The sequence below is a fragment of the Ceratotherium simum genome, chromosome 11, assembly GCF_057802395.1.
Source record: "Ceratotherium simum simum isolate JZ-2026a chromosome 11, ASM5780239v1, whole genome shotgun sequence".
Classification (NCBI taxonomy): domain Eukaryota; kingdom Metazoa; phylum Chordata; class Mammalia; order Perissodactyla; family Rhinocerotidae; genus Ceratotherium; species Ceratotherium simum.
The window spans coordinates 53191412-53204327 of record NC_141910.1 but is presented as its reverse complement, the minus strand read 5'-3'; the positions used below and the strand labels follow the sequence as shown (position 1 = coordinate 53204327).

The 12916-nt window shown below is 38.7% G+C and overlaps 1 protein-coding gene across 4 annotated transcripts in view; it reads left to right on the top strand.

The window, feature by feature from the left end:
* The window catches only part of SLC4A1AP (solute carrier family 4 member 1 adaptor protein), a 29906-nt gene extending 20894 nt beyond the window's left edge, over nt 1–9012 (top strand). For 3 of the 4 annotated variants that reach the window (XM_014781514.2, XM_087436981.1, XM_004418200.3), the window contains exons 12-14: nt 619–686; nt 2323–2392; nt 8671–9012. In XM_014781514.2, the coding sequence (XP_014637000.1) occupies nt 619–686; nt 2323–2392; nt 8671–8720 (188 nt within the window). In that variant the 3' untranslated portion in view covers nt 8721–9012. Of the gene's footprint in view, nt 1–618; nt 687–2322; nt 2393–2739; nt 2999–8670 lie in introns of those variants that run through there. The other variant, XM_087436982.1, reaches the window with a different exon arrangement.
* The last annotated feature ends 3904 nt before the right edge of the window (nt 9013–12916 follow it).

The window sequence follows — 12916 nt, the reverse complement described above, 5'->3', positions numbered from 1 at the left end:
GCAGCACAGAGAATGGCCTTTCAGACACTGGATAGATGCTGCTGCCAGAGCCCTGGACAAAATTGGAATATATGAGAGGTTTATGTTTGGTGCCATTCTGTTTGCCTTTCTTTACTCCTCTTCTACCTCCTGAGGTTCCCTTTCTCTGACCCTCAAAGCACTTAATGCCTTCATGCTTCCCTCTGGCCATGCAAAGCCCTCCACGATTTTACATGTAGAGTTGAATATGTGCCTATCATGGGAGTGATTCCAAAACTATTAAAGGAAGTTGGTTGAAAGGTTGGCCTATTAAAAGGACTGTTTTTTCTGGTTTTCTACTGCTTTTAACTGTAATGGTTAAACTGTGGAATAGTAAAGTCAGCCCCATTTTCCTTTACTTTTTCAAATGGTGTGATTATATTCAAGCTTGTAGAATAGCTTTAGGATTTGAAAACCGTTGTTAGTAAGGGAACATTCTCTCTTAATGTAGTCTTTACAGTAGTAGAAGGAAGTTTTGAGAATTCGGTTGTTATATGTTTGCTTCAATAATTATAATGTTCTCTTAGGAGGAATTTTTCTTTTTTATTTTACTTATTCTGAAATAGCTATTGCCTCTTTTTTTTCTTTTTCTTAAATTAGCATCAAAGAATGAATATGAGAAAAGCAGAGATGAATTGAAGAAAAAGAAAGTTCCTGGTCCAGGGAAAGTAAGTACTTTAGTCATAATCTTCAATTCTCTGGAAGTAAAAATAAATCCCTTTGTCATGGACCACATCCAGAAGACTGAATCTTTAGGAATTGTCTTAACAGAGTTCCCAACTGCCTTATACCCCCTCTTCTAGAAGGCTGGGCTTTTATTTTTATTTTTGAATTTTTATCTTTTGAATTCTTTATTCTTGTCTCCATCTACTTTGTTCCCTATAACTGTTCACGTACCTCTTTTATTAATTTGTGAATCTTTCTTCATATCCTAGTATGCCATGCAAAGACACTTGGATAATATATTCTTATTTTCCACCTTTTATTACACAAAAGGTAGAATGTAATGTACTGCATTCTACATCTTGATTTTTTTTTTTTTAAAGATTTTTATTTATTTATTTTTTTCCCCCAAAGCCCCAGTAGATAGTTGTATGTCATAGTTGCACATCCTTCTAGTTGCTGTATGTGGGACGCGGCCTCAGCATGGCCGGAGAAGCGGTGCGTTGATGCGCGCCCGAGATCCGGACCCGGGCCGCCAGCAGCGGAGCACGTGTACTTAACTGCTAAGCCACAGGGCCGGCCCTACATCTTGATTTTTTTTACCTATCATGGAAATCACTGTATGTCAGTACACCAAGAGCTTCCTACTGTATGGATGTACTGTATTTAGCCAGTTCCCTATAGATGGACACTTGGATTATTTCTAGTTTTTTATTACAACAGTGCTATAATGAATAACCTTGTATATACATAATTTTGTATGGATACAGTAAGTTCCCAAAAGTGGGATTGCTAGGTTGTGTCAGGAGGTACACCCTCAGGTTTGGTAATTTGCAAGAGGCCTCACAGGACTCAGCATATGGTTGTACTCACAGCTGTGATTTACTACAGCAGAAGGATACCAAGCACAGTCAGCGAAGGGAAAAGGCACATGGGGCGAAGTCCAAGAGAAACCAAGCACAAGCTTCCAAGGGTTCTTTTCCACTGGAGTCAGACAAGATGTGCTTTCCTCCAGCAACAAGTTGTGACAACTTGTAAAATGTTGCTAACCAGAGAAGCTCATTAGAGACTCAGCATCCAGGATTTTTAATGGAGACTGTTCACATAGGCACCTCCTGTCTGGCATGTACCCAAATGCCATTCTCCAAAAAGGAAAGCAGGTATTCAGCATAAACTACATTGTTTGTACAAACGGTTTAGGCACAGTGAGCCGTTCTTATCAGTTAGGGTAGTGGGAACCCTCCTGAAATTCAAGTTCCCAGATGCCAGCCAAGGGCCAACCTTGCACACAGGCCTTTCAAGGATATCAGTCAGGCTTGCCATGTTAAGTCTTTTCTGCACGTAGGTCAAAAGGCAAATGCCACATTTCCTTCTCTTGGGGTTATACCATTTAGAACTCATACCTGTGTTAACTGGCCCTTTTAAAAAACATCACATCACTCTCACTGGCTGAAAATCAGCTTGTTGAGGCTTTACAGAAAAAGATAAGGTTCAGAGAGAGAGAATGCTCCCCCAAATAGGTTACTTATGTCAAGATCATTAATGGAAACTGTTCTCGGTTTTTGTTTGCTGACAGGCATAGGGACAATAATTCTTAGAGTTAAAATTCTTTTGAGTAAAATAACCTATCTTTTTTTGCAGCTTCCACTAACACTTTCCTCCAAATATCCAGAAGATGACCCAGACTACTGTGTGTGGGTCCCACCTGAAGGTAAATTGTTTTTGTTTTTCTTTAAGATTTCTTTATTTACATTTTTGAATAGGTAATGTATATTTAAGTTTCAAAATAAGAAAGTTATAAGAGTATGTGGTAAAAAGTCCCCATTCTGGGGGAATAGGTAGATTAAAAGATCTGAAGAGACATAGCGACCAAATATAATTTGTAGACCTTGTTTGGATCCTTATTCAAACAAACAACTGTTAAAAAAAAATTATAAGCCAGTAAGATAATTTTGAACGCTAGCTAGATATTTGATGATACTAAGAAATTTTTGTTAATTTTTTTTAACTGTGGGTATTGTTGAGTTATGTTTTTTAGAAAATGTCCTTGTCTTCTAGGAATATGTACAGAAGTGTTTAAAGATGGAATGATATCCCAAAGATGAGAGTTGCCTTAAAATAATCCAGTGGTGGAGAATGAGGGAAGGTAGGGAGGGAGTACTAGATAAAGCAGGATTTGCCACATATTGATAATTGTTAAAGCTGGGTGCTGGGTACATGGAGGTTCATTATATTTTTCTCTTTACTTTTGCATATACAGTAGTTCCCCCTTATCCCTGGGGCATATGTTCCAAGACCCCCAGTGGATGCCTGAAACCACAGATAGTACCAAACCCTATATATACTATGTTTTTTCCTATACATACATACCTATGATAAAGTTTAATTTATAAATTAGGCACAGTAAGAGATTAACAACAATAACTAATAATAAAATAGAATAATTATAACAATATACTGTACTAAAAGTTACCATAGATATTTTTGCAACCTCGGCATATGATTTTTTTCTCTTTCCTTACTAAGTCGAGAACTTTCACCTTTTCACTTAAAGGAAGCACTTTAGGGCTTCTCTTCGGCATGTCCAAATTGCCAGCATCGCTACTCATGTGTTTTGGGGCTATTATTAAGTAAAATGAGGGTTACTTGAATACAAGCACTGTGATACTGAGACAGTCAATCTGATAACCAAGCTGGCTACTAACGGGCCAGTAGCATATACAGCATGGATGTACTGGACAAAGGGATGAATCACGTCCCGAGTGAGACGCAGCGGGATGAGAGATTTTATCATGCTGCTCAGAAGGGCATGCAATTTAAAACTTACGAGTTGTTCATTTCTGCGATTTTCCATTTAATATTTTCAGACCACAGTTGACCACAGGTAACTGAAACTGTGGGAAGTGAAACTGCAGATAAAGGAGAACTACTGTATTTTAAATTTTCTTTAAAGTGACAGAAAATATCTTCTGGCTGTGTGTCAGCTACCCAATTTTTCTTCCTCTAAAGACAACCAAATATCGGTTTCTTATGAATTTTTACATATATTATATAAAATTCCTATGTAGGCAATAAAATATGTAATATTTCACCACTTTTTTTTACACAAATGGAAGCATATTCTGCACCTTGCTATTTTGCACTTCACACTATATATGGAGATCCTTTCATAACTATTTATAGATTTTTTTTAATTACCTTTTTAAATTTTGGTGTAATTGACATATTAGTTTTCAGGTGTACAATGAAATGATTCCATATTTGTGTATATTGCGAAACGATCACAATAAGTCTAGTTAGTATCTGTCACCATACATAGTTAGAAAATTTTTTGTGTGTATGATGAGAACTTTTAAGATTTACTCTCTTAGCAACTTTAAAATACGCAATACAGTATTATTAACTATAGTCACTATGCTGTACATTATATCCCCATGACTTATATGTTTTATAACTGAAAATTTGTCCTTTCTGACCCCCTTCACCCATTTCTCCCACCCCTGACCCCCTGCCTCTGGCAACCACCAGTCTGTTCCCTCTATCTGTGAGCTTGGATTTTTGTTTGTTTGCTTTAGATTGCACATATAAGTGATACCATGCAGTATTTGTCTTTCCCTGTCTGACTTATTTCACTTAGCATAATGCCCTCAAGGTCCATCCATGTTGTCTCAAATGGCAAGGTTTCATTCTTTTTTGTGGCTGAATAATATTCCATTGTATATATATATATACCAAATTTTATTTATCCATTCATCCATTGGTGGACACTTAGGTTGTTTCCAATGTCTTAGCTATTGTAAATAGTGCTACAGTGAACATGGGGGTGCATATTATCTTTTTGAATTACTGTTTTTGTTTTCTTCAGAAAAATGCCCAGAAGTGGAATTGCTAGATCATATGGTAATTCTACTTTTAAATTTTTTTTTTTTTTTTTGGTGAGGGAGATTAGCCCTGAGCTAACTTCTGTTGCCAGTCCTCCTCTTTTTGCTGAGGAAGACGCCCTGGGCTAACATCCATGCCCATCCTCCTCTACTTTATATGTGGGATGCCTGCCACAGCATGGCTTGATAAGCAGTGCGTAAGTCCACGTCCAGGATCTGAGCCTGCGAGCCCCAGGTTGCCGAAGCAGAGCACATGAACTTAACCACTACACCACTAGGCTGGCCCCCTATTTTTAATTTTTTGGGGAACCTCCATACTGTTTTCCATAGTGGTTGTACCAGTTTACATTCCCATCAACAGTGCACAAGGGTTCCCTTTCCTCCACATCCTCACCAACACTTATTTCTTGTCTTTTTGGCAATAGCCATTCTAAAAGGTGTGAGGTGATATCTCATTGTAGTTTTGATTTGTATTTCCCTGATGATTAGTGATGTTGAGCATCTTTTCATGTACCTCTTGGCCATATGTATTGGAAAAATGTCTTTTCAGATCCTCTGCCCATCTTTTAATTGGATTGTTTGTTTTTTTTTGCTATTGAGTTGTATGACTTCTTTATATATTTTGGATATTAGCCCATTAACAGATATATGATTTGAAAATATTTTCTGCCATTCAGTAGATTCCCTTTTCATTTTGTTGATGGTTTCCTTTGCTGTGCAGAAGCTTTTTAGTTTGATGTATTCCCACTTGTTTATTTTACTTTTGTTGCCTTTGCTTTTGGTGTTAAATACAAAAACTTACCACCAAGACTGATGTCAAGGAGCTTACCACCTATGTTTTTCTCTAGGAGTTTTATTGTTTCAGGTCTTACATTCAAATCTTTAATGCATTTTGAGTTAATTTTTGTGTATGGAGTAAGATAGTGGTCCAGTTTCATTCTTTTGCATGTGGCTGTCCAGTTTTCCAAACACTATTTGTTGAAGAGACTGTTCTTTTCCCATTGTATATTCTTGGCTCCTTTGTTGTAAGTAAATTGACCATATATGTGTAGGTTTATTTCTGGGTTCTCTATTTTTTTTTTTTTTTTTTTTTTTTTTTTTTAAAGATTTTATTTATTCAGTTTTTTTCCCCCCAAAACCCCAGCAGATAGTTGTATGTCATAGGTTCACATCCTTCTAGTTGCTGTACGTGGGACTCGGCCTCACGTTGGACGGAGAAGTGGTGCCTCGGGGCGCTCCCGGGATCCGAACCCGGGCCGCCAGCATCAGAGCGCGCACACTTAACCGCTAAGCCACGGAGCCGGCCCTGGGTTCTCTATTCTGTTCCATTGATCTACATGTCTGTTTTTATGCCAATACCATACTATTTTGATTACTATAGCTTTGTGATATAGTTTGAAATCAGGGAGCATGATGCCTCCAGCTTTGTTCTTTCTCCAGATTGCTTTGGCTATGTGGGGTCTTTTGTGGTTCCATACAAGTTTTAGGATTGTTTGTTCTATTTCTGTGAAAAATGCCATTGGAATTTTGATAGGGATTGCATTGAATCTGGGTAGTAGGGACGTGTTAACAATGTTAATTCTTCCAGTCCATGAGTATGGGATGGAATAACAAATAAAACAAATAAAAATCTGTTTATTTGTGTCTTCTTAAATTTCTTTCATTAATGTCTTATAGTTTTCAGTGTACAGATATTTTACCTCTTTAGTTAAATTTATTCCTAGGTATTTTGTTGTTTTTGATGTAGTTGTAAATGGGATTGCTTTCTTAATTTCTCTTTCTGATAGTTTTTTGTTAGTGTATAGAAACAATAGATTTTTGTATATGATTTTGTATCCTGCAACTTTACTGAATTCATTTATTACTTCTAACAGTTGTTTGGTGGAGTCTTTAGGGTTTTCTATATGTAATATCATGTCATCTGCAAATAGTGACAATTTTATTCTTCCTTTCCAATTTGGATGCCTTTTATTTCTTTTTCTTGCCTAATAGCTCTGGCTAGGACTTTCAGTACTGTGTTGAATAAAAGTGACAAGAGCGGGCATCATTGTTTTGTTCCTGATCTTAGAGGAAAAGCTTTCAGGTTTTTACCATCGAGTATGATGTTAGCTGTGGACTTGTCATATATGGCCTTCATTATGTTGAGGTAGGTTCCCTTTATATGCAGTTTGTTCAGAGTTCTTATCATAAATGGATGTTGAAGTTTGTCAAATGCTTTTTCTGCATCTATTGAGATGATTATATGATTTTGTTACTGTGTTGTATCACATTGATTTGTGGTTATTGTACCATCCTTGCATCCCTGGAATAAATCCCACTTTATCATAGTGTATGATCCTTTAATGTATTGTGGAATTCAGTTTGCTAATATTTTGTTGAGGATTTTTGTATTTATGTTCATCAGGGATATTGGCCTGTAATTTTCTTCTCATGTGGCATCCTTGTCTGGTTTTGGTATCAGGGTAATGCTAGCCTCGTAAAATGAGTTAGGAAGTGTTCCCTCCTCTTCTGTCTTTTGGAAGAGTTTGAGAAGGATTGGTTTTAATTCTTCTTTGAATGTCTGGTAGAATTCATCAATGAAGCCATCTGGTCCTGGATTTTTGTTTGTTGGGAGGTGTTTGATTGCTGATTCAATCTCCTTACTAGTAATCGGTCTGTTCAGCTTTTCTGTTTCTTCATAATTTAGTCTTGGTAGGTTGTATGTTTCTAGGAATTTATCCATTTCTTCTAGGTTGTCTAATTTGTTGGTGTATAATTGTCATAGTAGCCTCTTATGATCCTTTGTATTTCTGTGGTATCAGTTGTAATGTCTCCTCTTTGATTTCTGATTTTATTTATTTGAGTCCTGTCTTTTTTTCTTGGTGAGTCTAGCTAAAGGTTTGTCAATTTTGTTAATCTTTTCAAAGAACTAACTCTTAGTTCCATTGATCTTTTCTATTGTCTTTTTAGTCTCTGTTTCATTTATTTCTGCTCTGATCTTTATTTCCCTCCTTCATCTAATTTTGGGCTTCATTTGTTCTTCTTTTTCTAAATCCTTGAAGTGTAAAGTTAGGTTGTTTACTTGAGATTTTTCTTGTTTCTTGATGTAGGGTTTATCGCTGTGAACTTCTTACTTAGAACTGCTTTTGCTGCATTGCATAAGTTTTTCTGTGTTGTATTTTCCATTTTCATTTGTCTCAAGGTATTTTTTGATTTCTCTTTTAATTTCCATTTTGATCTGTTGGTTGTTCAGTAGCATGTTGTTTAATCTCCAAATATTAGTGAATTTTCCAGTTTTCTTCTTGTAATTAATTTCTAGTTTCATGCCATTGTGGTCATAAAAGATCTTTGATATGATTTCAGTCTTCTTAAATTTATTAAAACTTGTTTTGTGCCTAACATATGATCTATCCTGGAGAATGTTCCATGTGCACTTGAGAAGAGTGTGTATTCTGTTGCTTTTGGATGGAGTGTTTTGTATATATCTGTTAAGTCCATCTGGTATAATGTGTCATTTAAGGCTGAATTTATAGATTTCTTGTTCTTTTTTTGTAGCAGCAAAGTTCTTTTTTATGGTATGGATATATTTTTATTTAACCAATTCCCTCAATGGATATTTGCTGTGTTTCTAGTCTTTTGCCAATACAAACAACTCTGCAGTAAGTAACCTCTAATGTATGTAATTTTGTAAGAGTAGAGGTGCATGTGTAGAAAAAAATTCATAAAAACTAGCATGCTACATCAAAGGCTATGAAGATTTTTAAGATGCATTCTACAGAGATTGTACAGTTTATGCTCATACATACACCCTTCAGGCAATATATGAGATGCTTCTTTTCCCATGTGCTCATCACAGGTTGCTTTTTCTATGGATTGGCTTTCTAATATACTACTAATTAATAGAAATTAAGTTACTAGAAATGTTTGCTCTTTATCTGCTAATAGATGTTAGGGTAGAAGTGAAAAGAGGACTGTATTTTGAAATTGTATGCAAAAAGTAAATTTCTATCATAGAAGAAACCTCTTTATCTGTTTTACTTTTTGGCCCACTGACGTCTGGATATCTTTTCCCTCCTGACCTTAGAAAAGTGAATGTCTTTTTTTCTTTCTTTTTTATACTCTGATCTAGGCCAAAGTGGAGATGGCAGGACCCATCTTAATGACAAGTATGGCTATTGATTGCTGCAGAATCCTAGATGAAGACCTTGTGGACCATGTGACATGGGATATTTGGGATAATATATCAAGTTGAATGTCCAGAGAAGGTGTTCAGATGATCATTTCTAAATCTGGTGACTGGCCTTTTCTTCCATGCTCTTCTTGGCTTCTTAAATTTATCTGCCCTTCTGATTCTCCTGAATTTGGTATTTATGTTTGAAAGTGTTTGTGTATGTATGTAAAAAGTAACCATATATTTTGAGAATTAGTAAAGTGAGAGACATGACTCTATTAAAATGAGAATGTCATGTGATGATGTCTCTTATGTTTATTTAAGGCCACAGTGTCTTTCATTAAGCTTCAGGGACTATGCCTTTCCTGAGCAATAGGGTGCTTCTGGCAGTTAGGCTCTAGGATTCACTGATATTACCTGCTCAAATAACTGTTGAATATGAAGTCATGCCATGGGTGTGACCCTGGGTGTCCCTGTCATTCTTGGAACTAAAAATAGATGCATAGCAGGGGCTTCCTGCTCCCGCCAACTTCTATAATCCTCCTGCCAGGTTTGAGAACAGACCCTGACTTATCAGTACACAGTTTGGGACCATAGCACACCTCTTGCACTCAGGCACCATTCCTGATAAAAACTCAGCCCTTTGAATATCCTGCATTCTGACCAATCAGATTAGTCACTCCTCCTCCTGTGGAAGCATTCCAGTAAGGTCATAGAATGAAAAGCTGGATGTGTTTTGCCCAGTGTGGGGCTTCTCACCCCTATGGAGAGGGGAATAAAAGTTCCTTCCTTTCTAGAAACATGAAAAAATGCAAAAAGATGTCTTATCCCCTGCCGTCCCTGACCCCCATCATTAATGCCTCACTTCCGTAGGAAAAGAAAGCCTAAGAGTAGAAGCAAGGCAGAAAGCATGTGGATTAGGCTGAAGGCAGACATAATGAACAGGCAGGAAGACTGCTATGGCCCAGCTAGGAAGTGGATGAGAATAGTGCTTTCCTAATATGGACTATACAGTATGCATGAGATAGGCAGGAGCAGTGATGAGAAACTTCAGTTACCCTGACAGATGTGGGAAGTCTGGTCTGCTAAAAGTGATGTCTTTCATTTCTCCAAATACAGTGCCAGTATTGGTATTATGAGAAACTATTATTTTGGACTTCATTTGGACCAATAGGGCAGAACTTGTTGATGATGTAAGAAGCGACAGGAATTGGGGGGCATTGACTATGCCATCTTGGATCAAAACAGTGGACAAAGGTCTGAGCTAGGTCAGTATCTTCAAAGATGAAACTCCTTATTCAAACAAAATTGTATGTGGGATCCTAATACTTGAATAGGTAAAAGTATACCTGCATTGGTTAAAGTGAGGGCACAGAGATTGGATCTATGCATAACACACAGACAAACCCACACACGTGTGCACGCATCCTGTCCTCCTCACGCCATCTTCACAATGACCCTGATGTATCCTAGGGGCTCCACAGAGCATAGTCTGCTTCAGGAAGGCAGATTTCTAAATATTCTGGGGATGGTTTAGAATATTTGCCATCCATATGGTATCGTACCATGTCTAGAAACTCTGAAAACAAATAAGACTCCAAATACCAAAATAAAATATTAATATGTAACTTGTACAATTAACGTCAGTGGTCGGTGGACTTGATTGAAGAGACCTGCACATGAGTCTTAGCTTCCTTTTACTCAAATGGAGACTTTGGGGACAGGACTTACATTCCATGAGCCTCAATTCTGTCATCTGTGAAGCAGGGACAGTAATGCTTCCTGCTCTTTGAACCTCAGATTTGTTCTAAGAATCAAATGAGATAGTGAGGATGGGTGTGCTTCATGGGGCTTTGTAGATGTTAGTTGTTATTCAGTACAAAAAGGAGATAAATCCTAACATCTGGGCCTGACTCCTCATCTGTGAGAGAGGAGACTGTATTAGATCAGTGATTCTCAACTGTGGCTGCACGTGAGAATCACCTAGGGAAACGTTTTAAGTTTTTAGTTCCAATGCTTGGATCCCCCCTCAGATTAATTTAATCAGAATCTCTGAAGTGATCCCTTTTAACAGCACTCCAGGTAATTTGAATGTGTAGCCAATAGTGGAGAACCTCTAGAGCATGGTTGGCAGACTTTTTCTGTTAAGGGCCAGGTATTTTAGGCTTTGCAAGCCATACAATCTCTGTTAGAACTACTCTGCCATTGGAGTGCAAACAGCACAGACAATACACAAATGAGTATGGTTGTGTTCCAGTAAATATTTATTTATAAAAATGTGTGGCAGGCTGGATTTGGCTCACAGATTATAGTTGGCCAACCCCTGCTCTAGGCTAATTCATCTTCAAGGTCTCATCTGGCTCAAGATGTTCCTTACAACACCTTTAGGAGGTAATGTATGTCCCAGTTCATGGATATTTGAAAAGTTCTATTCAAAAGGCTAATTATCCCCTCCTGAACTATATGGGTTGCAGTTTTGTGGCTACTGGAAATCAAGGTAATCAAGGTAATCAATCAAGGTAATCCTTGATTACCTTATCAAGTCTCCTTTTCACAAAAACAAAAATAAGGTTATTAATCATTACAAACAGTATTGTTACAGCAAGAATACAATAGGTTAACTGTAAGCAAGGTGTCCCTGGCCTCCCCAGGAGTTCTGTATCATATCTGCCTCTATGTTTGTTTATTTTAATTTTATTTATTTATTTATTTTCCCCCCAAAGCCCCAGTAGATAGTTGTATGTCATAGTTGCACATTCTTCTAGTTGCTGTATGTGGGACGCGGCCTCAGCATGGCCGGAGAAGCAGTGCGTCTGTGCGCGCCCGGGATCCGAACCTGGGCCGCCTGCATCGGAGCGCACGCACTTAACCGCTAAGCCACGGGGCCGGCCCTATGTTTGTTTATGTATTTATTTATTTATTTTTTGTGAGGAAGATCAGCCTTGAGCTAACATCCATGCTAATCCTCCTCTTTTTGCTGAGGAAGACTGGCTCTGAGCTAACATCTATTGCCAATCCTCCTGCTTTTTTTTTCCCCAAAGCCCCAGTAGATAGTTGCGTGTCATAGTTGCACATCCTTCTAGTTGCTGTATGTGGGACACGGCCTCAGCGTGGCCGGAGAAGCGGTGCGTCGGTGTGCGCCCGAGATCCGAACCTGGGCCACCAGTAGCGGAGCATGCGCACTTAACCACTAAGCCACGGGGCCGGCCCTGCCTCTATATTTAAAGAGCAATGGGAAGCCATTGGAGTGTTAGTGATGATGAAGTGATCAGATTTGGGTTTTTAAAAGAAAACTCAAGCTACAGTGTGGAGGAAGGATGGAAGAGGGCAAGAGGGCAGGAAGATTAGTTACAAGTCTGCTGCAGAAGTCCTGGGGAAAGATTATGGCAGCCTGAACTAAGTGGAGATCAAGATGCAAAGAGGTGAATGCGTCCTAGCAATATTTTAAAAAGTAGAATGGCTGAGACAGTGACGGATTGTCTGGGAGTGAAGGGGAAGGAAGGATGGAGGGTGATTCCTATATTGCTGGCTTGTACAGCTGAATGGGGATGATGTTATTCATTGAGATAAGGGGACACTGGAGAAGGACGGAGTGGAGGTAGAGGAGATCCTAAGTTTCATTTTGGACAAGTCAAGCTTGATGTCTTTTTGAGATATTTAAGTGAAGATGTTCAGAAAGCAGTTGGACATAGGGGTCTGGCTCTCAGAAAAGAGGGCTGGAGGGGCCAGCCCAGTGGCACAGCGGTTAAGGGTACGCACTCCGCTTCAGTGGCCTGGGGTTCGCAGGTTCGGATCCCGGGCGCGCACTGATGCACCACTTGTCAAGCCATGCTGTGGCAGCATCCCGTATGAAGTAGAGGAAGATGGGCATGGATGTTAGCCCAGGGCCAATCTTCCTCAGCAAAAAAGAGGAGGATTGGCATCAGATGTTAGTTCAGAGCTGGTCTTCCTCACAAAAAAAAAAAAAGAAAAGAAATGAGGGCTGAAGACCAGCTGCAGTCTCCCACCAGACAAACCTGAGTCAGGAGCACCGGCAGTGAGGTTAAAGACCAGGTGGCAGGCAGGGATTCTGTAGGCTGACCCCAGTCTTGGACAGCTGATCTCCCTATCTTTGGTATTGGGAACAAAGTTTTTCTCAGTTATGGTTTCATTTTCTGGGGGAAAAGGTAAATTAAGTGCCACAGTGAGCAGCATTCTGGAGAGA